Consider the following 25,482-nt stretch of genomic DNA (forward strand, 5'->3'; position numbering starts at 1 on the left):
CCACATACTGCAGCTATTACAACAGCATGGCTTTGTAGTAGAAGAGTCCGCGTGCTGAATTTGCCTGCCTGCAGTCCAGATCTTTCACCTATAGAGAACATTTGGAGCATCATTATACAAATACGTTAAAGACGACCACAAACTCTTCAGCAGCTGGAAACCTATATAAGACAAGAATGGGACCTGTAATGAATCCGGTCCGTGACCTTCCGTCCGATTGCCACCAGAGGTCACCCTTCCATTATATTATAATATATATAATATATATTTATTTATTTCCATATATATTACATTACAAATCACCCTGGACTGCATTTCCCATCATCAATTGCACTGATTACACACAGCTGTACCAATCACATGCTCACCTGAAAGCTATTACACACACTATACAACACCCACTCAAATCCTTCTCAAGTTGCCGAGTATTGTCTGCGTTTATCACTCTCCAAGTGATAGCACTTTCTGGAGCCAGTTTATTGTCTGAGTTTTAGTCTTGGGGAAGTCGTGGCCTAATGGTTAGAGAGTCGGACTCGTAATCGAAAGGTTGCGGGTTCGAGTCCCCGGCCGGCAGGGATTGTAGGTGGGGGGAGTGAATGTCCAGCGCTCTCTCCATCCTCAATACCACGACTGAGGTGCCCTTGAGCAAGGCACCGAACCCCCAACTGCTCCCCGGGCGCTGCAGCATGGCTGCCCACTGCTCCGGGTGTGTGTTCACGGTGTGTGTGTGTGTGTGTATTTGTTCACTACTCACTGCTGTGTGTGTGTGCACTTGGATGGGTTAAACGCAGAGCACCAATTTCGAGTATGGGTCACCATACTTGACAATACGTCACGACTTTACTTTACTTGTTTATCCTGTTTATTACCTGAGACATTTGTGTCGTGATCCTAGCCTGTGTGTCTCGTTTCTGTGTTATCTCCGCCTGCCCTGAAGTTTATAGCCTGCCTTGTATTGCTCTCTCGTCTTGTCATTTGGACTCTGTTTACCCCTGCCTGGACCGTTGCTCGTGTACCTGGATTACCCCTCTTGTCAAGTCCTCTGGATATTGTTCGCCGATCGAAGACCACTCCTGTTTACTTGAGTAATAAAAGCTTGCATATGGATCCGCATGCCTCACGTCTCGTAGGCTCCGTTACAGGACCAAATTCCAACAGCAAAACTCCAGAAACTCAACCTTGATGCCAAGACGTCTTTAAACTGTTTTGTAAAGAAGAGGAGATGCTACACCATGGTAAACATGCCCCCATCCCAACTATTTTGAGACCTGTAGCAGGCATTAAATTTGAAATGAGCTCATTTTGTGTATAAAATTTTAAAATTTCTCAGTTTAAACATTTGTTATGTTATCTATGTTCTATTGTGAATAAAATATTGGCTCATGTGATTTGAAATTCTTTTAGTTTTCATTGTATTCAAATTTAAAAAACGTCCCAACATTTCCGGAAATCGGTTGTACTGTTTTATATATAGTAGGGCAGTATTCGATTTCAGATGCAGCGATACACTGCATGAGAGTGTTTGCTATCAAGATCGACATGGGGTTAAGTGATTAATCACAAAATTTCATTTTGGGGTGGAGTAACCCTTTAATTAATACTATAAATAAGATTATCTGTTACACCATGAGCCTTCCTCCTAATCTTTCTTTCATCACTGATCCCATTCAGCTCAGAGTCTTTGTCATTACTGATCCCATCTTCTTCATCACCAGTTCCCTCCATCACAGTGTGTTCTTAATCGTCACCAGTCCTGTCCATCACTGAGCCTGCTGCGATCACCACTGCGTTCCATCTCTCCTCCTTCCCTTAGGCTCAACAGTTGTCCTCACTTGCACCATAGTCAGTGCAGTCCTCAGACACAATGGCTAATCTGTAGCCACTTGTCACAGAAAATTTGCCTTGGTCTCCTGATTCTTCGGCTTGACCGGGTCTCTCGATCCATCGGACGCCACCTGGGCTTCATCATCTCCAGGTTTCATCTCAAGGTTTCCACCTTGGTTCCTCCCTCAATAAGTTCCACAGTGGGTTATCTCCCTCATGGCTATCTCCTGGGTCACTCTAGATCTCATTGGCCATCCAATCCTTCATGGGTCCTTCCACCATCCACTTCTCCGTGGCTTCTACCACTGTCATTGCCTCAATGGGTCCTTCCTTCATCTACCCCTCCTTGGATTCTCTGGTCTTCTGTCCTTCACTATCCACTCATCCACCTCTGGATCCACCTCCTCAGCCAGCTTACGGTGCATTCCCAGAAGGAGGCATAATGCCACAGTTATGTTCTGTCTCTTTGTGTTTTAGTCCTGTCTTAATGTTTGAACGAGTTTCTTAAGCTGTTTTATTATATTCACCTGTGTTCACATTAACTCAGTAGTTATTTATACTTATTAAGTAGTTATTCTTATTTATACTCCCTGTTTAGTTCATTTTCTTTGTCTGAATGAATGAGGCATTTATGTAGCACTTTATTATGTACTAATGTACACCCAAAGGGTCTCTCTCACAGTACATCAGCGCCAGTGCACTTACCACACACCAGCTATAGGTGGAGAGAAGAGAGAGATATGGCCAATTCAGTGAATGGGTATTATTTTTTGGAGGCCAACATTAATAAGGTCCAGTGGAGGGAATTTGGCCAGGATCCTAGGATTACACACTCTTTATGAGAAGTGCCAAGTGCCATTTTAATGACCACAGAGAGTCAGGACCTCAGTTTAACGTCTCATCCGAAGTATACGTAGAGTCCCTGTCACTATACTGGGGTATTAGGACCCACACAGACTGCAGGGTGAGCACCCCCTGCTGGTCTCACTAATATCCCATACAGGTACTGACCAGACTCAACCCTGCTTAGCTTCAGTGGGCAACCAGTCTTGAGCTATATGGTTTGAGGCCATTTGTATTATGGTTGTGATACTTGCCTGCTTATATTTGGATCTACCTGCTGATATTATTAAATCTTATTTTGGAAACTTTCCCTTCATCATCATCATCATCTCTACATCCCTTTTGTGGCAACTGGTGCCTATATACTAATGAGTGTCAATTAAGTGTAAATGAATGTGAACAAATAGGTCTAAGTCTTAAGGTAAGTAATTTCACAGTGACCATACTGACAATATTCTCAGGTGGCCATTTCTAGTCATATAGCTCCTATCTACCAAATAAATCTCATTTAACTTCCTCATTCATCTAATCACAAAACATGCCACCTGCCATGCTTGCTCATAGGCACTGGAGTTCTGCATATAATAACCTGTCTTGTAAATGTCATGTGTTTATTTACTCTGGATGAAAATGAATAGTCAGGGAATGACAACACTAACGGTACGAAAGGAATGGAATGTTCACAGTCCCAAGCCCTTCACAAGTGATTTTACTATAATGAATTTTAATGTTAAAAATAAAACTTTCCATGCATTTTGCACTACAAAAGTTGTCATATCTCAACAAAAGATCAACTGAGGATCTTGGCATTAGTAATTCATCTGAGACGATGAGTGCACTTTTGATTGTTGTTGTTGTTTTACATTACAGCTAATGATTCTGACAAAAGCAGCATGTCAGCAACAAGCTGAGTAGGACAATATGGATTTACTGAGGAAAAAAGCTTACATTTTAAAAGTAAAAGCAACATGATGTATGGCATATTTCAGAGGCAGATTACAAAAGACAAGATGAAAGTGTGTCAATATTAGAACACATCGTTTTTTTTTCATTTTTAACTGTGACATTTTAAAAACAATTATAAACAAGTGTAAAAATTCACTTTCTTCTGTCAAAAACCCTCTTCAGGAGTATGTGCAGCTTTAAAGGTGCTCAAACGTGTCACTACAACCAATGCATAAATGTGCATTTGATTGATTTGGGATTTCCTTGTAAGCAGCTCTTTATTTTCTACAAGAATGTTCACTTTCAATTATCCATGCTTTACTTCATTCATCTGAAAATAAATACAGTACCAGTCAAAAGTTGGGACACACCTACTCATTCTTTACTATTAACCTAAAATCAAACTGAAGTATGGGAATTATGTAGTGACCAAAAACTGTTGTGTTGTCTAGATTCCAGCTCTGCACACTATGTTCATTTTTTATTCTTCACTCTTAATTCAAACAGTACTGAGGGAGTTCTCAAATGTGCTGGACTCCTGGTGGCTGCTTTTCTTTTACCATCCTTTCTAACTCAACGTTTCATTTTTTTAACAAAAAATTTGTTTAGTTTTGTAAAGAGATTCATAGATAGGCACAATTTATTGTTGTCTATAAAACTAATTTCAAGCAGTTAAGCAGAAGCCTTTAGATCAAAAGGTTTTTAAGAAAACATTTCTGTCAAGTGTGTCCAAATCTACAACACTGACATTCTCACTTAAAAACAAATTGTTCTGTAAAAATTGTTCTGTATTAAGCATATGTAATATTGCAATGGTTTGGATCTGTGCACAAGAAATCGATTATTGTTATAAATAATTCTGAACTTACAATGGGAGTAGTAAAACTGGCACACAAAATTGATAACATCTGATTGATATTGTAGTAAATTTGAAGCAAACAACACTGGTTCCATGTCAAAGTTTCCCTCTCCGCACAGTCAATCATACAACAAACAATTGGCATTACTGATGGAACATTTTTCTCTATACATCTCATACAAAAATAAAAAAAATGTAATTGTTCCAATCTCTCTCTTTTTTTCCTTCTTTGACTCCATATTGCACAGAGGTAGTGGCTATCAAGGTAAAGGGGAGGTGACCTAAAAATTGAGACGGCATCTTGTTTAAAAAAAAAAAAGTATCTTTTGTTGTTGTGATGTTTTGTGGTGATCAGAGGAATTGTAAAAGAACAAACTATAATACTGCAATCACATACAAAAGTAGTCCTTCATTTTGTACATTTTATACAGTGTTAACACTTAATCATTGATTTTCTTTCTGTTTTTTTCTTCTTTTTCTGTTTTTCTCAAAAAGGCAAATGGCATTTTCCATGTATGGACCAAACTGATGGACAGTCTAAGCCAGGGGGTCCACCAGGGGCTCCTCGTCGCCCCGTGATAGCAGCTCCTTCTTCTCATCTGTACTGGCCAGGGAATTGCGGCTGTTGTGAGCTCCCATGTACAGAGTAGCATACACTGGATTCGTGAAGTTGGTCGGCTACAAAAGAAAAGGTTGGAAATACATGGGATCAGACCGATTCTTCAGCTCAAAGACCGCAGCTGTGCTCACTAAACATAATCAGCATTGTGAGGCATCATATCCACACTCCTGACTAGATGGTGGCAACTCTGAGGAAAGCAGCTGTCTATGTAGGCGGTAATGCTTTTTTGTCTTTCATGAAGGTAATTATAAGAATTCATTTTGCCGCAAAGTATTGCTACAGTAGTATTTTTTTTTTAATGTCACTGTATTCCTAAGTGGTCCATGTAATGTTTTGCAATGCAAATAGTCAATTACAGCCATTAAATGACCGAAATACACTACCGTTCAAAAGTTTGGGGTTAATAAAATGTTGTAATGACCAGAAAGGACTATCTTCTGTTCACCCGGGCTGCATGATCAAAAATGCAGTAAATGGGCTATATTGATATTGATATATTTTTAAGATTTCAAATAAACTGCTATTGGAATATATTTTAAAATGTAATGTATTCCTGTGATCTGCAGCTGTATTTTCAGCATCATTACTCCAGTCTTCAGTGTCACATGATCTTCAGAAATCATTATAATATACTGATTTACTGCTCAACAAACATTTATGATTATTATCAATGTTGAAAATAGTTGTGCTGCCAAATATTTTTGTTGATTCTTTGATGAATAGAAAGTTATTTAAGATAAAAATCTTTTGGTAGAAACATTATAAATATGTTTACTGTCATTTATCATCAATTTAATGTCTCCTTGCTGAATAAAAGTATTAATTTCTTGAAACAATTAAATAAAAATTAAGACAAAAATCCCTAGAGAGACAGATAATTTGGATTTCAACTTCCAGAACCCATTACAATAACTGTGGCTGTAAGAAAATCTAAGTTTATTAAATGGATGAATGGAATTTGAAGGTTTTTTTGTTTCTTCTAGGCTTGTTTTAGAGTAGTGAAATAAAGCATGGACATCTTTCACAATACATGTAATTTGCTTACCTTGTCAGGATCCAGAGTGAAGTCAGCATCCAGCAATTCTCCAACGTCGTCATCTTGCTCTCCTTCATAAATTTTATAGGCTGGGTTTCCAATCTCAACATTCATAGCGCCATTTGTCATTCTCTGATGCTGAAAGCCTTTGGCTCTGCAGATACACAACACACAGTTTTTATTCACAGGAAATGAGGTTGAGGTCAGTATTACACCGTACAAAGCAGCAGAGGGAGAAATACGGCCACAACACAGAGGGATGCCACTAACAGTCACTGGAACAACCTAAAATGAAGCACCACCATCATAAACCCAGCATTTACCAAAATACATAGTATATGTGTGTAATATTTTTGCCTGTAACCACAATTTTAAGTCAACCAACTTGATAAATGATTAGAAAATTCTTATCCTTTATTACGGTACAAGTACAAAAGAATGTATATAAACAAGGTTGGGCTGTATGCCTATAAGACTTTAGTTCATCTTCAAAACACAAATGAATATATATTTGAATGAAACTTGAGACATTTATGTCCCTCCTTTGAATGTCCATTTCACCAAAACTTCAAAAACAGTTCATAAAGACACTGTAAACATTTGAGCTTTCATTTACCATATTTGATGTGCTAAATAAATGCAGTATGTGTGTTGATCAATGCTTATGTAAATAAAAATCTAAATTAAATCTGTTTATCATGTGAAGCGATCATATCTCTAAGGAAGAGACACCACTCGATTCATATGGATTACTCGTACGATCTCTATATAAGTGTTTGGAAGCTTGAACGTTTGATTGTGGACTTTCATTGGAGGGTCAGAAATCTCACAGGTTTCAGTTAAAATATCTTCATTTTTGTTTCAACTATGAACAAAAGTCTTATGGGATTAAGGGTGAGTAAATGATTTTAGATGAACTAACCCTGTAATATATATTAGTTCAATTAAAGTCAACTGATGTGTGGTCACAGACGTATATTTATTGATGTATTTAACTAGAGCTTTACATATGGTTCGTTCAGTGAAAAAAAAAGGTAAATGTTTTTTTTTTTTTTCAAGTGTTTTTCAAACTAAAGTGTTATGCAAATGTCAAGTCCAGTTTTATACTAATAAACTTTCTTCAACTGACAATCAGAAGTATAAGTTTTAATTCAGTTCAGTTATTTTGTTAGTTATTTCAATAGTCAAGTCCAGCTAAATCTAAGCTAAGTCCAGCTAAATGCATTTTATTAAATATTAACTGAAACCCATTTAAGTGAAACTGTTTTTGCAGGGATGGCTCATTTGTTATGAATAATCATATCATTGTTATGAATAAATAAATTATTATAAACCATGTTTTATTTCCCTTGCATTTCAAGCAAAAACAATTATATCACAATACAGGATTCAGAGGTCTTACTGCCTTCCCTAGTAAAAATAAATAAATAAAATATGAAAATGAAAAATTGATATGACTAACACTTTCTTTAAAGGATTAGTTCACTTCCAGAATAAAACATTTCCTGATAATTTACTCACCCCCATGTCATACAAGATGTTTGTCTTTCTTCAGTCAAAAATAAATTAAAGTTTTATTAAGAAAACATTCCAAGACTTTTCTCCATACAGTGGACTTCAAAGGGAAAGGGAAGTGGTGTGTGGCCAAGTATGGTGACCCATACTCAGAATTTGTGCTCTGCATTTAACCCATCCAAGTGTACACACAGTAGTGAACACACAGCTGGAGCAGTGGGCAGCCAATGCTGCGGCGCCCGGGGAGCAGTTGGGGGTTCGGTGCCTTGGAGAGAGTGTTGGTTATTCACTCCTCCCAACTGCAATCCCTGCCGGACCTGAGACTCGAGCCCACGACCTTTGGGTTACAAGTCCGACTCTCTATCCATTAGGCCACGACTGCTCCCAAGTTCAATGGGGATCCTTTTCAATGGAATGTTTATTTTTTAGAAAATGCCGGATGGATTCGCTTGATAAGACCCTTATTCCTCAGCGGGGATCGTGCAGAGCTCTTTAAAGCTGCACTGAAACTGCAATTTGGACCTTCAGTCCATTGATCCCCATTGAAGCCCATATGGAGAGCAATTTTGGAATGTTTTCCTCAAAAACCTTAATTTATTTTCGACTGAAGAAAGAAAGACATGAATATCTTGGATGTCATGGGGGTAAATTATCAGAAAATTTTTATTCTGGAAGTGAATGAATCCTTTAAGTGAAGGCCATCAAATGGCCACATTATCTTGATAAACACTGGGTTCTGAACATGGCACATGTTCAACAGACGCAGTCCTGCTGAGAACCGATCGTAGATAAACATACAGTATTACAGTATGGCTCTGTTGAAAACAATACGACAGGTTCTCACAGTCTAACACAATTGGATCTATTTCTTTGTTCTCGGTAACAGATTACCACCTTCTCATCTGAACAAGGCACAAACCACTTGTACAGTTTAGTCAGGTGGTTTGACAGAGGTATGACAGAAAGAGATCGGATGAGACCATGAAGACAATAAGAACACTTGGACCACAATTATCCAAACCAGCGAGAAAGAGGGACAGAATGGGAGAGAGACAAAATAAAGACATAATGGACAAAGACCGTTACCGCGGTCGTTTGGAGCGGGATTTGCCAAGCCTACGGAAAAGAGCAGATGCGGTTTACCAAGAAAGAAGGAGAGAAAAGAGGTGTTTTGGGATGGGAAGTTGCTTATATTTCAAATTCTGAACAGTACAACACTTTAGAGAGAAGTACAGAAATACAACTTTATAAAATACTCACCCTCTCATTCTTTTTCTGTACCATAATACTGCTCCTCCAATCAGCAACACCAGCAGTATCAGTAAAACCAATGGAATAACTATTGAAGCTGTTCCTAACAGATACAGATGTTATTATAACAAGTATTATAAAGACTTTGGGGAATATAGCTGTAGAATTCAAAAATGGACTTACGGCCACTGGATTCAGCATTTACATTGGGAGCAGGATTCTCACAGCGATGACCCTCCCATCCCAGAGGACATCTACATGAAGAAACAGAGGAATTGGAGGATGTAATGGCAGGATATAATGTGGGCCCCACACCAAGCTTTTTAACCCACCTGCAGGCATCAACTATGTGAGTTATGACTGGTGAGCTTGAAAAGAATAAGGGTCATTGCATCGACCCTTGTGGTACCCCAGAGGCAAAGGTGCATATGGTAAGCAATAAGAACCTGTCCAGTTTACAAGATGAGACATGTTGTACAGGTAGCATACAAACCACTAAAACTCTAACAGAGAATGCCAGTCTCCGCTGGTCTAGAACTCAAAACTCTGTGCTTGATAGTGTCAGACAGACTGATGCATAGAAATAGCATACAGTGTGTTGCAGAGTTTTGCTACAACATTCTAGCCAATGATTTGCTACACAAACTTGATTGAAGAATGGAAAGCAGAATCAACAAAATAACTCGTTTTATAGTCTGACTGACAGAGGACAAGCAGCACAGATTTAGTCATGATTGGAAGAAATGAGGTTTCATCTATCAAAAGTCTAGAAATTGGTTTTCTTGTTGGAGTATTGGATTATGCATGCTATCTTCATCTGAAGGAACCGTGTAGATTTAAAATCATTTGGTGGTGAGTGGTAGAGCATATGATTGTGTGTTCAAGTGGTACTATTGAATATGTTATAGGTTACATGACTTGCAGCACTGTTACCATTAACTAAAACTAAAACTATTAAAAATTGTTTTTAGTAACTAAAATAAAACAGAAAAAAATAAATATAAATATTAGAATAAAACTTAAACTTGAAAAACTAAACTGAAAAATAAATAAAGTTTAACTAAAATTACTAAAACTAGAATTGAAACAAAAAAGGCAAACTAGAAATATATTAAAACATAATTAATAATTACTGTAATAATAATATATAAATATTAATAAATAACACCGCTTACTTGCACTGTGGGAGGTTTGTGGCACTAAGAGAGCACTGCCCGTTAGCACAGTATCCTTCACATGTATAACAGCTTGGCTGGATTCTGCCACTTGTACACCTATAACACACAGTGAACATATGTACATCAGTAATATAAAAAACACTATACAAACAAACAAACAAACAAACAAGAAAACAAAAAAAGAATTATGAGTCAGTGCCGACAGCTTTGTGGGCAGCACGCCGATATACAGTGCCGTTGCGCTACGGGCGGTTAGACCTGCCAGAACTAACGCTACACTTAATATCTTTAGAGAGTGAAATGTCTACTTTCAAATTAATCAATTCAAATGGAAAACAATATTCTCAGATTATGTAATCAGTATAAAACATGCATACAGGCACGTCTACTACTGCGGAGATGAGCAGTAGTTTATCATTAGTTTATCAAGAAATTATTAATGTTAATGCAGCCTCCTTACTGTTTTTCCCTGACACGTTCATAAATATTACTTCTGCAGGTGTGCTGTGGCAAGCTTTAAGCACGCTTGAGCGTTTATTAGGCTAAGTAGGCAGTTAAAGGCTCATATTTATGATTTAAATGGTTTATTAACAAATGTGCGATTAGTCGACTTATGCTTCAAATGAACAACTACGCGTCGACCAGAAATAATGCCTGGAATAAGGTCTGTGTCAAGTAGGGGTGGCACGGTACACAGATGTCACGGTTCGGTACGTACCTCGGTTCAGGGGTCACGGTTCGATAAGATTTCAGTACAACAGGAAAAAAACAACAAATCTACTACTTTCTTTTAATTTATTTTGAACAGAGAGTAGTACAGTAGTAATACTAATTATATTATATTATATTATAGATATAATCTGCAGTACAAATGTACATACAAGGAATACATTCTTGAAATATATTTGATGTAGTTAACAGATAAACAAAGGGAAAAAAACAGTGCGACATAACATAGCCTATATATGCTGAGTTTGTGGCATGCTTAATTTGTTCACAGGAAGGAAACTCCAATGACAGAAAGCATCATCCTATTTGTTTTCTTTATTTTATAAAACCACAATGTTTTGTTTTCATTGTGAGTGAACACAAATAAAAGTAGACCTATATACAGTGATGCATTATTAAGACGATAAGTGTTTAAAGTTGATTTTGTCGGTATAAGGAAACAGTTGGAAGTGATCGCGTCACAAACACACACAAAACACATCAGTTCCAGCATTGTTAAAGTTGGTACTTCATCAAAATAAAGCGTGTAAAATCAGCGTGCCCGCCTCTGTGTCACCGTTGGAACGTGACTGAAGTACAAAGCCTATAATTTACATAATAAATAATAGTTTAGCATTCAGATACGTTACATCGCAAATATGGAAATATTATGCAATATTTGGATTTGTGCCAAATGAGAGAGGTAGGATACACGAGCACAAAGCTCCATTTCTCCAACAGTTGAGTGCACAAGCCTTTAAATTATACTTCTTTTTCAGTCTATGTGAGAGACACATTCAGAATCAGCACATGGTCACTGGCGGCTTTGTTTTTAAGTGCGCAATTCATGGCATTCGCTGTTCTTCTGCTGGCGGTTATCAAAGAGCGTTGCATTACTGCGGGCGCCCCCTTCTGAATTGGGGTGAATTCGTTGTTAGGCCTCATGTACCGAACCGAGATGCTGTACCATGACGGTTCGGTATGAATACATGTATCGTGCCACCCCTAGTGTCAAGATATTTTCAGAATTTTATGCTATGTACAGTAATACCTCACTCGTAATTTAAGACACTTTAAAAAACTTTAAAACAAGTGTTAAACAAGTTAACAAGTGTCTAAACAGGACTGCAGAGGATGTCGGGGACATGCAAACCCATGTACTCACTAGTCAGTTTCACAGCCTTGTTGAGTTTACATTCACACTCTTGCAAACTATCCCAAACTTTCAGGGAAAGTGTTTCTTAAATACTGAAAGAGTTGCCTAAAGCTTATTGATGGTAATGTTGAAGTCACGTGACTGTGGTATGGTTCGTTTAAATTAAATTACTTCTGGCAATTGCATTTAGCCTTCAAAATTAAAACAATTTGTTGATTTGTAAAGATTATAATGATGAATAAAACATGTAACAATCATTTGACCAACTGTTATATGGCCATTAAGGAGTGATTATAAAGGGCTTCAAGATTGGCCACACAATAGCCATTTCCCATAGCAAGATGTTGAATGAGCCAATTGAAAGAGAATCAAGAAAGTAAATACATCAATTTTAATTCTATGTAGCCCTAACATTTATATATGTGTAATATGTGTAATAGAGCATGAGATTGTGTACCTGCATGTAACGTCTCCATGCGGCTGGTAGATGTTGGTGGGAATACACTTTCCATCACGGCAATAGTGACACTTATCCACTTCACAGTTCTTGCCGATGAAGCGTGGAGGGCAGCGGCATTGTCTCGACCCATCACTCGACTGCATACACGTCCCTCCATGATCACAGAATCCATCACATGTCCCTGTTAGAAGCAGAGGACACTGATTAACATCCCACTTCATCTCGGTTAGTTTCTTCATCATGGCTTGAAGATCACCTTTAGACCCTATTCACACCTCATATTCTACTGCAGGGGTGGGCAAACGTTTTTACTCAAGGGCCACATTAAGTTTTCCACGTTAAGTGAGGGGCCGCATAATATGTTTATGACAAATGAATTTTTTTTTTAATTCTAAATTGACACTCACTACTAGTACGGTATGTATACTTGTACATACATGGCAGTTCTTTTCTTGTTCCATCTCTACCTATTTTTATTTGCACTTTATGACACCCAGATAAGTTGCATTGGTGTACAAGTCGATGTATAAGACACATTTTATAATTTCATTCAGAAATAATGTAAAATAAACCATGTTTACAAACATTAGAAACATGTTTTTATATTCCCCACCCTCCACAAAAAATCCTGTAAATTTAGCAGTGTTCAGAATAGAAAAACAAAAATATAAGTAAAAAACAAACACAAATTATAGTGGCATTCACTATAAAGATGTATTATAAACGCCCAGCCTTAAATATTTAACGCGAAACTGAAACTAGCGGTGTGGTTGCTGGAAAATGCACAATACAAACTCAAAACAAACTCGTCTTTTCTCATTCATCACCAATCCTAATGTGCGTGCTTTGCGCTTGACCTTGATTGCTTTATATAAGTCGCCTCGCCTTGGAAATTGCAGCACGTTTCAGATGAAAAAAACGCAATTTATAATCCAGAAAACAGTACTATATCCATTTTCATAAAAATGTATGTGGAAAACAGAAGAAAGCATATCTTTGCAAGATAAAATGACAAATTATTTCCATGTTTTCCCCAGAAAATTACAGCACCCGTGAGCAGCAGGATAACGGGATAACGCTGGCATTTGTTCTGATACTGGAAAGTCTACAGAGCATTTTAAGCATTTTTAAAACAGTTCCAATACAAGGCATTTTTCAAAACAAATGAACACGTTCACATAACTTATTTACAATTGTGCCAGTTTTGTAGTGTATATAGCTATTTTGACTTTTTATTTTGTATTCGCTGTGCGGCTTGAACGCGGTGTCCGTCAAAAGTAGACTAGGTGCCTATCTTTAGTGAAGCCGTGCGGAGAGGCGCTTCTGAAATGTGCCGCGGATTGACTGGAGGCCGCGATCTGCTCCAGTGGCCGCGTCGGAGCGGCAGGTCAGTATAAATCAGGGGTTATATACTGCACTACAGGCTATCTATTGGATATTACTGATATTGCATCAAATTAGCTATTTTAGAACAACTGCCTCACAGGCTGGATGAAAACGCCCGTAGTTTGCCCACATTCTGCAGATTCATACCATTTTTAAAAATCCCTTGCGGGCTGCCACAGTAGCGGGCCGTAGTTTGGACACCCCTGTTCTAATGCATCCTGGCACACGATGAAGGGCCCTATTCACCTTTTTAATTATCCAATGTGTGGGTTTAAAATGAAACACTTGTCCAGTGGAAATGACTGAAATGGAAAGACTTAAACAATTACAATTTTTTTTCTGTAGTACTTACGATATTGGCACTGGTCTCCCAGGAAGTCTGCAGGGCAGCTGCAGGTGGGCTGGTTTCCACGATTAACTGTGCAGTTTCCTCCATTCTTACAGTAGTTCTCGCATGTGCGCTGGTTACAGTTGGGTCCTGTAAAGCCTGCCAGACAACGGCAAGTCGGAGCTCCTGAAAACATTATAAGACAAGTTATTTTTGTTTTATTATTGTTATTATAACATAATCATTTCGCATGTCAACATCATCTTTAGCCACCATTTCTACAAACATGGAAGTGGAGAGATTGGAGAGTCAGGTGAGACCAGAAGCAGGTGAGCAATGTCTCCCAGGATTATGATATGTTGTACAGCAGTGTAATTTAAGATTACACACATGAGAAGATATTTAAAACTCATATGGTGTGTTCCCTTTCAAATGGGAACTCCACGCTGCATCCCCTAGCGGGCGCTTTTGGGGAATGTCTTCAGCATGACCAGTGTCTGAAGTATAAGTCTAAACACGTGTAGATCCTGGTCAGAACAAGAACACACACAAACCTATTTTCAACACATGGATATATTGGGGAAAAGACATCTGGATGCTCTTAAGAGAAGAGCAACTTTAAATGCTTGGCTGGTTGTATCATAGATAAAGTCGAACGGGACAAAGACTTCGGCGTCTGGAACAAAAAGTGGTGCCACAGACCACTCTGATACTCCTTGACCTCAACCAACCACTGAAGAGTACCCTCGTGACGACGACCTCCCAAGCCGCCAATCCGCGCACGGTCCGTCTCGAACTGAAAAAAGAGCTGAATTCAACTGAAGGCAAAAGTAAGGCAAAATCTCCTAAATCTGCTGAAACTGGTTGTATTTATCTTTTAAGAGTACAGATACAAGTGTTCCCTCCGTGTGTGATTTCCCTCAGGTTGAAAACGAGCATTAGAACCTAAGACTCTCTTCAGATCAGAACAATCCATTGCAACGAATGTGTGTGTTTACGTCTTTTGTTTTGTGTTGCTTAGCTTAGTATTGTGTTAGAGTAGTGAAATAAACTTTGATTCTTTAAGAAATCTCATGTCTGTTGCTATGTGATTTGTCAAATCTTAATTACTTGCCAAAAGATCGCGTTACCTACGCTCAGGAGCTTGATAACTAAAGTTAACTATTTGGTTTGTTTTATCGTTGGCCGCGAATGAGATAAACAAAATGGTTAAAAAATGACGTGCTGATTTTAATACTTGCTGGACAAGTCGTTAATAAGGTATCGTTAACAAGGTATAAGTTGGACATTCTGATTAATCTCAATTAATCATATAAATATTGACTCTTACGAGTGATTCCCTAAAAGCTAAAGTTAGAACAATGATCCTAATGAATAATTACTACACACGACAATGAACTTGACACTGGCAGGCGGCAGCCCTTGACGTCACAACAGGTGCGCCAGAGAGTATAAATGGGCACCTGTAAAAAACGTCATGTTCTTTCTTGTCTTCAAGAAGTCTGCTTGTTTGAGTGCGTGATCTAATCAGGTAACTATGGCAAGCACTAGCACTGCAAACTTTAGGAAGTGTGTTCATTCGTGTCATGGTTTCTTGACACCTGATGACACGCATGTTATGTGCGTTATGTGCATGGGTGAGGAGCATGCACACTCAGTCCTTCAGGGGGCTGTTTGCATGCATTGCGACCTCTTTTCTTTGAGGAAGCTTCGCTCTCGTCTGTCCCTTTTCTCGACGGTGTAAGATATCAGAGACTGAATCAGAAAAATGTAAGATGCATCAGAACATTGAAACCTGAGAAGCTGAGATTCCAGAAAGAGGGGCCTCAAAGCTGTAACAGGACAACATCATAAATCTAGTCTGAAGCAAGCAAACTAACCAGCAAGCCTCTTTCTCAGAATAGCTTACAACCTTGAGACAAAAGAACACTTATTGATAATTCCAATTCAGGAAGGAGACTGTCAAATGTGTTGCAAGTAATCAAGACTGATGGTCACATGTAAACCTGTGATAGAAAATCACGAGCTACAGACTCTCTTGGGCAGGTCTCCACAGACAGAAGACAAAGAACCAGACTGAAAGTCCTTCGTTCATAGAGACAATCTGTTCACATGTACTAAAAATCATCTTAAAAGGACCTATGAGTTATTTCTCTGCATAGAAATAACCTATATTATGTTTGTAACCTACACATTAGATTATCATGCTTTAATCAAATATTATGTATGTTTTTTTATCACTATTGAATAGCTGGAGGATTCAGATGCGTCTTTGGTATGTATGAGTGTGAAAAATTATGCTTTAAATGTTTCTTCCAATCAATTCTTTGTCAAATGTATCATAGTCTTGTTATAGAAATCATGTTCAAAAGTATACTTTGCAAGAGCCTGTAAAGTTCGGACCTCTGACTGAACAGGTAACGTTGATTTATTGACCTGGTGGAGGAACAGAGCAAAACCCCAAGCAAGGACAGTATCTAATTGGTCAAGACGTCCAGATGGTATGGTCTGAATGCCGAGTTTAAAAACTCAGGACACCATCAAACTCTCTCTTACACCCTTTTTGCTTCTCTTCTGCCACCGCGTTTTGACACTGCTCTTTGAGCGTGCTCTGGCCCACGTGCCAGCTGCTACCGCAATGGAAAGAAAACCAACCTAGTCTCATTACCTCCTTTTATTTTTATTCTTTTACTTTAGTTTCTTTTCTTTCCGTGGAGTTTCGTGTTCTAATACAAGTTTGCTACAAAGTCCAGCTCCGACTACACTCGCTTCAAACTTCAACCAGACCAACTCCGCATCCTCAGCCAACGCCCACGACGTCACTTCAAAGACTACTGAACTTCCAGCCAATCAGCAACTTTGGGGAACTCCGTTTGCAACGACTACACAAAGGAAACCCCTTAACACAGGCAAAGCAAGCAACACCTCCAGGTTCTAACTGAATTAGGTGCATTTAATACCAATTTTAGCCTCATTGAGAAACTCAAAGCGAGGGTTAAATAAGTGATTGATGGTTGTTACGGTCTATGCAGTTGAACATATTACTGTAAACTTGGGATTTCACATTTCCATTCTCTTAAAATCATCCTTTCCTCACTTTCTCTCTTTCTGCAACGTGTGAATGTGTGAATGCTTGTGTTCATGTGTTAGATTAGTTTATGTCTTAGGTTTATATAAATAAAATCTTATTTATATTGAAAAGAGAAGTATGTTGTGTTCTGTGTTCACAAGTTAATGTCTTAATCTGCCGATTTTGTTACTGTGCTATTAAATAGTGTTTTCACTATATTTTGAATTTTAAAATCCAGTGCAGAGTTTGTTATATGGCTCGTTCAGTGAATCGCCGTAACAGTGATTCTGTTCAAATTCCTTATAAAAATCATAAATGATTCCCTTTGAGCTAAATTAAACTATTTCTTTAAATTACATATTAATATTACGTTTTTATTACGCTACAAGGGAATCGGGACAACCATCTCTACCCCGTGGTTCAGGACCTGCTGCAGCCAAGGCGAGTAGGAGACTGCAATCGTGGGGTTCACAGGTGGAGCTTGTCGACGAGTCTGTAAAAGGTATGAGCATTTCTCATTCGTCGGCAGCGGGCAAGAACGAGCTGAGGGATGTTGACGTGCTGTCTCTCACGTCATTCGATCCAGAAGCGAGCGCGCTCCCAACCCAAGATGAGCAGGAAGAGGCTGTTGAGATCGACGATGTCTCTGAGCACTCACAGCTCGCCTGCCCTGCATATAACGAGCTGTTGGATGTTATGTCTAGTGCCACGGAAAGATTAGATCTGCCGTGGAAGCGTGAGAAGCGCAAGCCCTATCATGGTCGCCCTCACGGTCACCCTCACTCGATGAACGATTTTGTCGAGACATAACCTCCCAGCTCGTACGAGTCTTCCCTTTCTGCCAGATCTTCACACTGAGGTGTGGAGAGCCTGGGGAAAGCCATATTCTGCTCGCATTCATTATTCACAAGCAAACTATGCTGATGTGGAGGGAATGCAGGAATATGGATATGCGTTGATGCCTCTGATTGAAGAGATGCTGGCTAGCTATCTCTCGGTTGGTGAGGTTACGTACATACACACACACATACGCACATATATACAGCTATGCATTCACCTCCCCACCCCCGATCCCTCGCCTTCGCCGCTTTGTACCGCCAGTCTGAAAAGCGGGTCTGTGACCAGCGCCGAGAATGGCTACGGGACCGGGTGGCTGCTTGCCGGAGCTGGATTACCTCCCCTGTTGCAAAGTCGTGTGTCTATGTTGTTTTGATTATGTGCTTTTGTTGCTGGGGTATTTTTCCTGTTCTCCCAAAGGAGCATAGTCTGGGGGTTATTTTTTTTCTCCCCCCCTTTCTCATGTTATGCTGTATTTCTTCCTCAATTGCCCTGTCTTTCTCTCCTGTCTACCCCCTTGTCATATTGTATGTATGTTGTGTATGTATGGACAGGTTGATGGCTAATTTCGCTGGTACTTGTGACTAGTGACAATAAAGGGCTACTACTTACTACTACTTTTCCGCATTGAAGACGCCATCTCTGCCGACTAAGCCATTGCGTGTTACATCACGGCTGAACGGCAGCGCATATGCGGCAGCGGGTCAGTCTGGGGCGGCTTTGCACACAATGGCCGTGAAGCAAGCCTACCAGGCTGAGACGGTGATTGGGGAGTTTCAGGAGGCGAAGGTGCACTCCGCTGCTTTTAAAACCTTAAACGCTCTAGGATCCCAGAGTCTTATTAACATCTGCCTCCTTCCCCCTCCCCCTCCCCCTCCCCTTCAATCCTCTAACTATGGTTAGGTGGAGGCTATGACGCACTTTTACATCTGGCCCTGAAGCTGGACCTATGATTTTTTTGGTAGAATGTTTCAGCCTGTAAGCGTGCCTTGTAAACAGAGCTCTAGCTGAAGTGATGGTGTCCACTACAACTGGGAGATTACACAGGTCTGGATGCGGGTGCCAGAAAGGAGATCCCTCCTCAGAGGAATTTGCCAAGGAGGGGCTGTCGCGAGGAGCATCAGTTCTGGGAACCAAGTCTGATTGGGCCAATATGGCGCCACTAAGTGGACCTGCTCCTCGTCCTCCCTGACCTTGCACAGTGTCTGTGCGAGAAATCTCACTGGGGGAAACGCATACTTGCGTAAGCCCCAAGTTCAGCTGTGTGCTAGCGCGTCCGCGCAGAGGGTCCCCTCGGACAGGGAGTAAAACAGCTGGCAGCGGGAAGTGTCTGGGGAGGCAAACAAGTCTCCCAGAAGGGCGGGCTGACTTTAAAGCTCGTCGGCTGCAAGATTGAGCTCGCCTGGGACATGAACGGCATGAAGCGACCTCAGATGCTTCTGACTCCAAAGGAGGAGCGAGTTGCGACATGTGACGGAAGCGTAGACAACCTTGGTGGTTGATGTACGCAATGGTCCCAGTGTTGTCCGTACGGACCAGCACGTGCTTGTAAAAATAAAATAACTAAAAACATAATAAAATACCTAACTACATAATACTATTATTGTTAGAAACGGCAACAATATAAAATAGAAATAAATACATTTATATTTATCGGTTATCGGACCTAAAACCCCAACAAGTAATAACCTAGAACACTGTCTAACACTTGATGGCTGCTCTGTCGATTCTTCGTCATCAGTCAGGAACCGAGGGGTGCTATTTGATAGCAATCTCTCCTTTGACAGCCACGTTTCTAGCATTTGTAAAACTGCTTTTTTTCATCTTAAAAATATATCAAAACTGAGACCTATGCTCTTAATGTCAAATGCAGAAATGTTAATTCATGTGTTTATGACCTAAATGTTGTTCTGCACGCTTAATAAAACAAACTACAAATGGTTCAAAATGCAGGAGCTAGAGTTCTTACTAGAACCAGGAAGTATGACCACATTAGCCCGGTTCTGTCAACACTGCACTGGCTAAAACATTGTATAGATTTTAAAATCTTGTTAATTACTTATAAAGCCCTGAATGGTTTAGCTCCTCAGTACTTGAGCGAGCTCTTATCGCATTATAGTCCTCCACGTCCACTACGTTCTCAAAACTCTGGCCATTTGATAATACCTAGAATATCAATATCAACTGCAGGTGGCACATCCTTTTCCTATTTAGCACCCAAACTCTGGAACAATCTACATAACACTGTTCGGGAGGCAGACACACTCTTTCAGTTTAAATCTAGATTAAAGACCCATCTCTTTAACCTGGTGTACACATAACACACTAATACGCTTCTAATATTCAAATCCATTAAAGGATTGTTAGGCTGCATTAATTAGGTCAACCGGAACTGGGAACACTACCCATAACACACAATGTACTTGTTACATCGTAAGAAGATTGACATTTATGCTAATATTAGTCAGTTTCTTTCTTATTCCGAGATCACCGTAGGCAACCGATCCAGTCCGTATCCAGCCCAGATGGTCACTGCAGTCACCAGATCCAGTCCGTATCCAGATCAGATGGTGGATCAGCACCTAGAGACAACCTCTACAGCCCTGAACGTCAGCGGAGACCAGGACACCTAGATGAGCCCCAGAGATCCCCAGTGAGGACCCCGTCACCTAGACAGCCATCAGGAAAAGACCACTGGAACCAATTGAGCCCTTACAATCTGACTTTGCTGCAGTTGGAACAAACTGCTGGTTCGTCTGGCCAGAGGAGGATTGCCCCCCCCCGAAAGAGCCTGGTTTCTCCCAAGGTTTTGTGAATGCGAATACCTCTTTTCCCTCAGTGGAACAAGGGCTGCCTCCACGAACTTGGTGAAGACACGAGGTGACAGGGACAGCCCGAAGGGGAGGACCTTGTACTGATATGCTTGCCCTTTGAACGCAAAGCGGAGAAACGGCCTGTGTCGAGGGAGGATCAAGATATGAAAGTAAGCGTCATTCAGGTCGATCGCTGCGAACCAATCGAGGGGACGGACGAATTGAAAAATGCGTCTCTGCGTCAACATCCTGAACGGGAGCGTGCGAAGGGCCTGGTTCAGAACACGCAGGTCCAAGATTGGTCGTAGCCCACCGCCTTTCTTGGGTACGATGAAGTAAGGGCTGTAAAACCCTGACTTCATCTTGGCGTCCTTTGCCAGCAGGACTGCGATTTCTGCACGCAAGACAGGAACATCTTTGTTCAGCACAGAGGTGAACCGAATTCCCCTGAACTTGGGAGGGTACCGGGCGAACTGAATTGCATAACCGAGTCTGATGGTTCTCAGCCAGTGAGACGGTCTGGGTAGTGCTAACCAGGCCCCCAGAGACCGAACAAGCGGGACTAGTGGAACCACTGACATACCCGCAGTGGGTCAGCGAGGTGGAGCATAAGGACCCGACCCGACCCGGAAGGCAGTGCATCCCGGAGTGGGGTCTGAGTGCGCGGTGCGACACTTACCTGGCACCACGGTTGGGCAGGGGGCGCATGAGGAGGCATAACGTTCACGAGCAGGGCCTTGCTGCCCGCTGGCGAAAAGAGAGCGGGACGGGGGTGCACCACCATCCTCACCCTCTTGAGACCCGGAGAAAAAGGAAACTGCTCTTTTTTTGAGGTTTTGGGTACCACTGGCACTTTCCGGGCTTGGCAGGGGCGGAGACGGTCTCCAGTGCAGCCCAACGCTTCCGGCGGCCTGGGAAAGCATAGCGGTCAGCTCTGGATCTGACTCGGGCAATGCCAATCTTCCTGACGGAGGCAGCGCAGCTGAATCATCATCTCCAGAGCCTAGCTCGTCCCCCGATGCAGTCTGCTGGCGCTCCGAACAAAATGCTGGGACCCGCCCTGTCCGGGGACACAGCCACCTCATCCGGGAACACCAGAGGGTGCGAAGTGCTAGAGGAGTGAGAGGCCTGCGGAGACGCACTTGACGGGGAAGCTCTCACTGTTATCCTCAGATCACCGAAGTAGTCCTCCGCTGCTGAGAGACGGAGTTACTAGAAAGGGTCATGGCAAGGGGGACACCCCCTCGTTTGATGAGGAGGTATCTGGATCGCAACATCGTGATGGTCATATTCCCGCAATGAGAACATGACTCATCCACGAGCGCTGCTTCAGCGTGCTGATAGCCGAAGCATGAGACACAGCGTTCGTGACCATCAGACGGAGCCAGGAAGCGACCACATCCAGAAACGCACAAGTGGAAGGCCATCTTTAAGAAGACGCCACGTCGCTTATGGAGCTCTTTTAGATTGCTCTTTTAGAAAAAGTGCTGAAGCGCCCAGGGGAGGTTGCGGCACGACCGCAGTTTGATGAGCTGCAGTACGCCATACAAGAAGAAAAGCAGCAGCACTGGATCGGCAACCCCCACTGATGTACCGTAACGCCAACACACTCGCTGTCTGTAGACACTCTCTTCGGTGATTGCACAAGCAGGAAGGCTCGGCTCCGAAGCGAAAAGCTGATGTGCTTCTGCATGTACTCTCGTTTTATACCCGCGCTGCTGGGTGGGGTGCGCAATGCAAAGTACGCACGCATCTGTCATTGGCTTGTTTTGTTGACACTCGAAGGTGATTGGGCTCTCTGGCGAGATCCCCAATTGCGTCAGTCACTCTGACATAATATCGAACATGACTGACTGATAGGGAACCATGGTTACATGCGTAACCTGAGATGTTTTTGTGGTACTGTACCTGTGGGTGATGCTGTACACGTTCCTCCATTCTGGCAGTACTCTCTGCACTGGTTTAGCTCACATCTCTCTCCTCCATAGTTGGGCTGACAGCGACATTTGGGTTGTTTTCTGGCACTTAGGACACAAGTTCCACCATTTAGACACAACAGATTACAGGTGTCACTCGGCGCTGAGGGAAGACAAAGAGACAGATAAACAGAGCATGTTTTATAAGAGGTCAACCCAAGTGAACAATCCATTTTATTTCCATAATGTGACATTTCAGAGTAAAACTTGATATTCAACCAGAATAAAATGTAGAATGGAACATAATTTGATAGCTATTTTTTGATGGTTAAAGTGGGTGCTACCAGCCAAACTGAAATTATGGCTATTTTGCCACTGGATAACGCAGCCTAAGTGACCTCAGTGGAAAAGTCATCTCTACCCCAACATTTTCTTTCTTTGGGATAACATACACAAATGAATCGTTAATAATATGACCAAAAATAAAGAAATTTCAATCAGTCTGGAGAGGTTTAATTACATTATTTACATGAAATAATTTCTTTGATGAACGCATTGTCTAAGTTGGTGGACATCAGTGAATTGTCATTGCTGAGCTCTACTGTTTGAGCTACAGAAACACTATTGTCTTTGTCCACACTCCAAGCCCAAATTCACTCCTATAGAGAGTTTCATCGGTTGCATGTGCCTGGCCCGAAGATAACTTCCGGTCTGTGTTTGTTTATTGGTCTGGCTAGTGACGCCGACTACAAACGCAGTTAAGGTGATGAGTGGACCGATGTTGCGGTGTAGCTAGATACCATTAGCCACACTACTAACGTATCTACACTTTTCAGTAACGTGACAGTAGCTCAGATACTTTTAAAACAGTGTAGATTTTCCAGTAGCTAACTACTTTTTCCAGCAAGTAGCAGTGTAGCACACAACCTAAAACTACATTCCTGACCAAAGTCCCTTTAGTCTTTGGTTCTAACGAGTCACGAGCTTGTAATGCAGTGCAGCGTCTTCTTCTGACTAGATCACTAACTAAATTTGTTCATTACCGCCATCTGCTGTGATTTCACACATGTTGCGGCTTTACACTGTTTACCGACAAGAGATTGTCTGATGATTTTGCAAAGGATGTAGTTTCAATGTAGCTAGCTACTTTTTGATAGTAACTTGAAGTCTGCTAGCTACTTTTTCAGAAGGGTAGCTGGAATGTAGCTTAACTACTTTAATTTATGAGTAGCTTGATTATTTTGCAGTTTCATTTTATTTCCAAACCATTCTAATATTCTTGCACCTTTGACTGTCACTCTGCTCTTATGTGTCCTCACTCCTGTCTCTGACTCACACTGCACTGCATAGCACAGGAACACATTGCGCCAGTTATACTGCATCACAGCCTGTCACACTGACTAAGCCATATGATGTCAGTGTTCATTCAACAAATACCACATGAAACTGCAGCATCTGTTTCCCTTTTTTGAAAGGTCACAGCTGTATACTCACAGACAGGGGACAGTGTTGGGGTAGGAGCCTCCACACAGGTGCCATTGTCCAGTATTCTGCCATTGGGACACATGCAGACTGGGCCGCTGGGGCTGAGCAGACACAACCACTCACACTTCTTCCTGTCACATGGGTTGACCACTATGATGTAAAACACCACATGATACATGAATGATCAAACTAACTTTACATATCATTAAAAGTTCATCAAAACCCTTTGTCTAAATTTCTCCCAGCTATTTTTTTCTATTCTTCTATCAATCAAGAGGCAAAAACTACATTGATTACACTTTGTGACTGAGTTCATATACAGTTATATGTAAGAATCGGTTGGTTGACAGATTTATTTCCCAGACTTACTCTCTGGCTGTTTGTAAGGGTGGTACAGGACCACATCTGTGGCGTGGTTTATTCCTGTGGTCAGATGCTCCACTGCACTCTTGCCAAACTTGTTGACGCGGAAGACAAAGTTGTTGTGATAGGTCACACCGTATATGAAATCCTCAAAGATGTCGATACTGAAAGGATGGTGCAAATCTGAGAGAGCGAGAGAAAAACTATCGTTATTTTATATCTCAAGCTTTACAAAAGCTCATTCAAAGTTTAGTGATGCATTTACATTAAATAATCTTTAATCTTTAAAGAACTAAAACTACAAGTATACAAAGGTGTTTTCATTACCTGAAACACACAATAACTGAAATAAAATAAAATATAACAAAATAACATATAACAAAAGTCAAATGTCCAACATTTCATGTGTTTGTTGTTTGTTCATTAAGATTTAAAATTCTGCATTATGTTATTAAAAGTTTGTGCTCGCATGTCTTGGTGCTAATGTTTTATTCTGTTTAGGCTTCTCAATACAAAATAAATAATAATTCATCTAAAACTGAATTCCTCTGGATCGATCCAGAGTTGTTTGATGATGCACAAATGAATTCAATTTCCCCAGGCTTGTTGTCCTATTACAGTTAAACCAAAAATTATTCAGACACCAGATATCATTTTTTATATTTTTTTTACTAGTGGGTGCAGGACACTATAGTTCATTTATGTAAGTGAAGATAGCAAAATAAAGTGAACTGTGATATATTATACCCCAAAATTCTTCATACAGTGGACTTCCAGTAAAATTGCAAACAATTTGGGACAAAAAATTCTTCAGACACTTTGACCTGACGATGGTTGCTTAAGCATTTTTATAATTGCTAATGCAACCTTTTTACACCACAGACTGA

General features: G+C 40.8%; 1 protein-coding gene across 1 annotated transcript in view; it reads right to left on the reverse strand.

The window, feature by feature from the left end:
- Window positions 1-3,371: 3,371 nt before the first annotated feature.
- The window catches only part of LOC306855133 (low-density lipoprotein receptor-related protein 1-like), a 215,270-nt gene continuing 193,159 nt past the window's right edge, over window positions 3,372-25,482 (reverse strand). The window contains exons 82-91 of the mRNA XM_079393583.1: window positions 24,602-24,778; window positions 24,242-24,382; window positions 22,740-22,910; window positions 14,136-14,297; window positions 12,395-12,578; window positions 10,071-10,169; window positions 9,079-9,149; window positions 8,905-8,998; window positions 6,139-6,283; window positions 3,372-5,149 (exon numbers count right to left, since the gene is read on the reverse strand). Of these exons, the coding sequence (XP_079249709.1) occupies window positions 5,009-5,149; window positions 6,139-6,283; window positions 8,905-8,998; window positions 9,079-9,149; window positions 10,071-10,169; window positions 12,395-12,578; window positions 14,136-14,297; window positions 22,740-22,910; window positions 24,242-24,382; window positions 24,602-24,778 (1,385 nt within the window). The 3' untranslated portion in view covers window positions 3,372-5,008. The remainder of the gene's footprint in view (window positions 5,150-6,138; window positions 6,284-8,904; window positions 8,999-9,078; window positions 9,150-10,070; window positions 10,170-12,394; window positions 12,579-14,135; window positions 14,298-22,739; window positions 22,911-24,241; window positions 24,383-24,601; window positions 24,779-25,482) is intronic.

Source organism: Barbus barbus (genome assembly GCF_936440315.1).
Source record: "Barbus barbus genome assembly, chromosome: 35".
Classification (NCBI taxonomy): domain Eukaryota; kingdom Metazoa; phylum Chordata; class Actinopteri; order Cypriniformes; family Cyprinidae; genus Barbus; species Barbus barbus.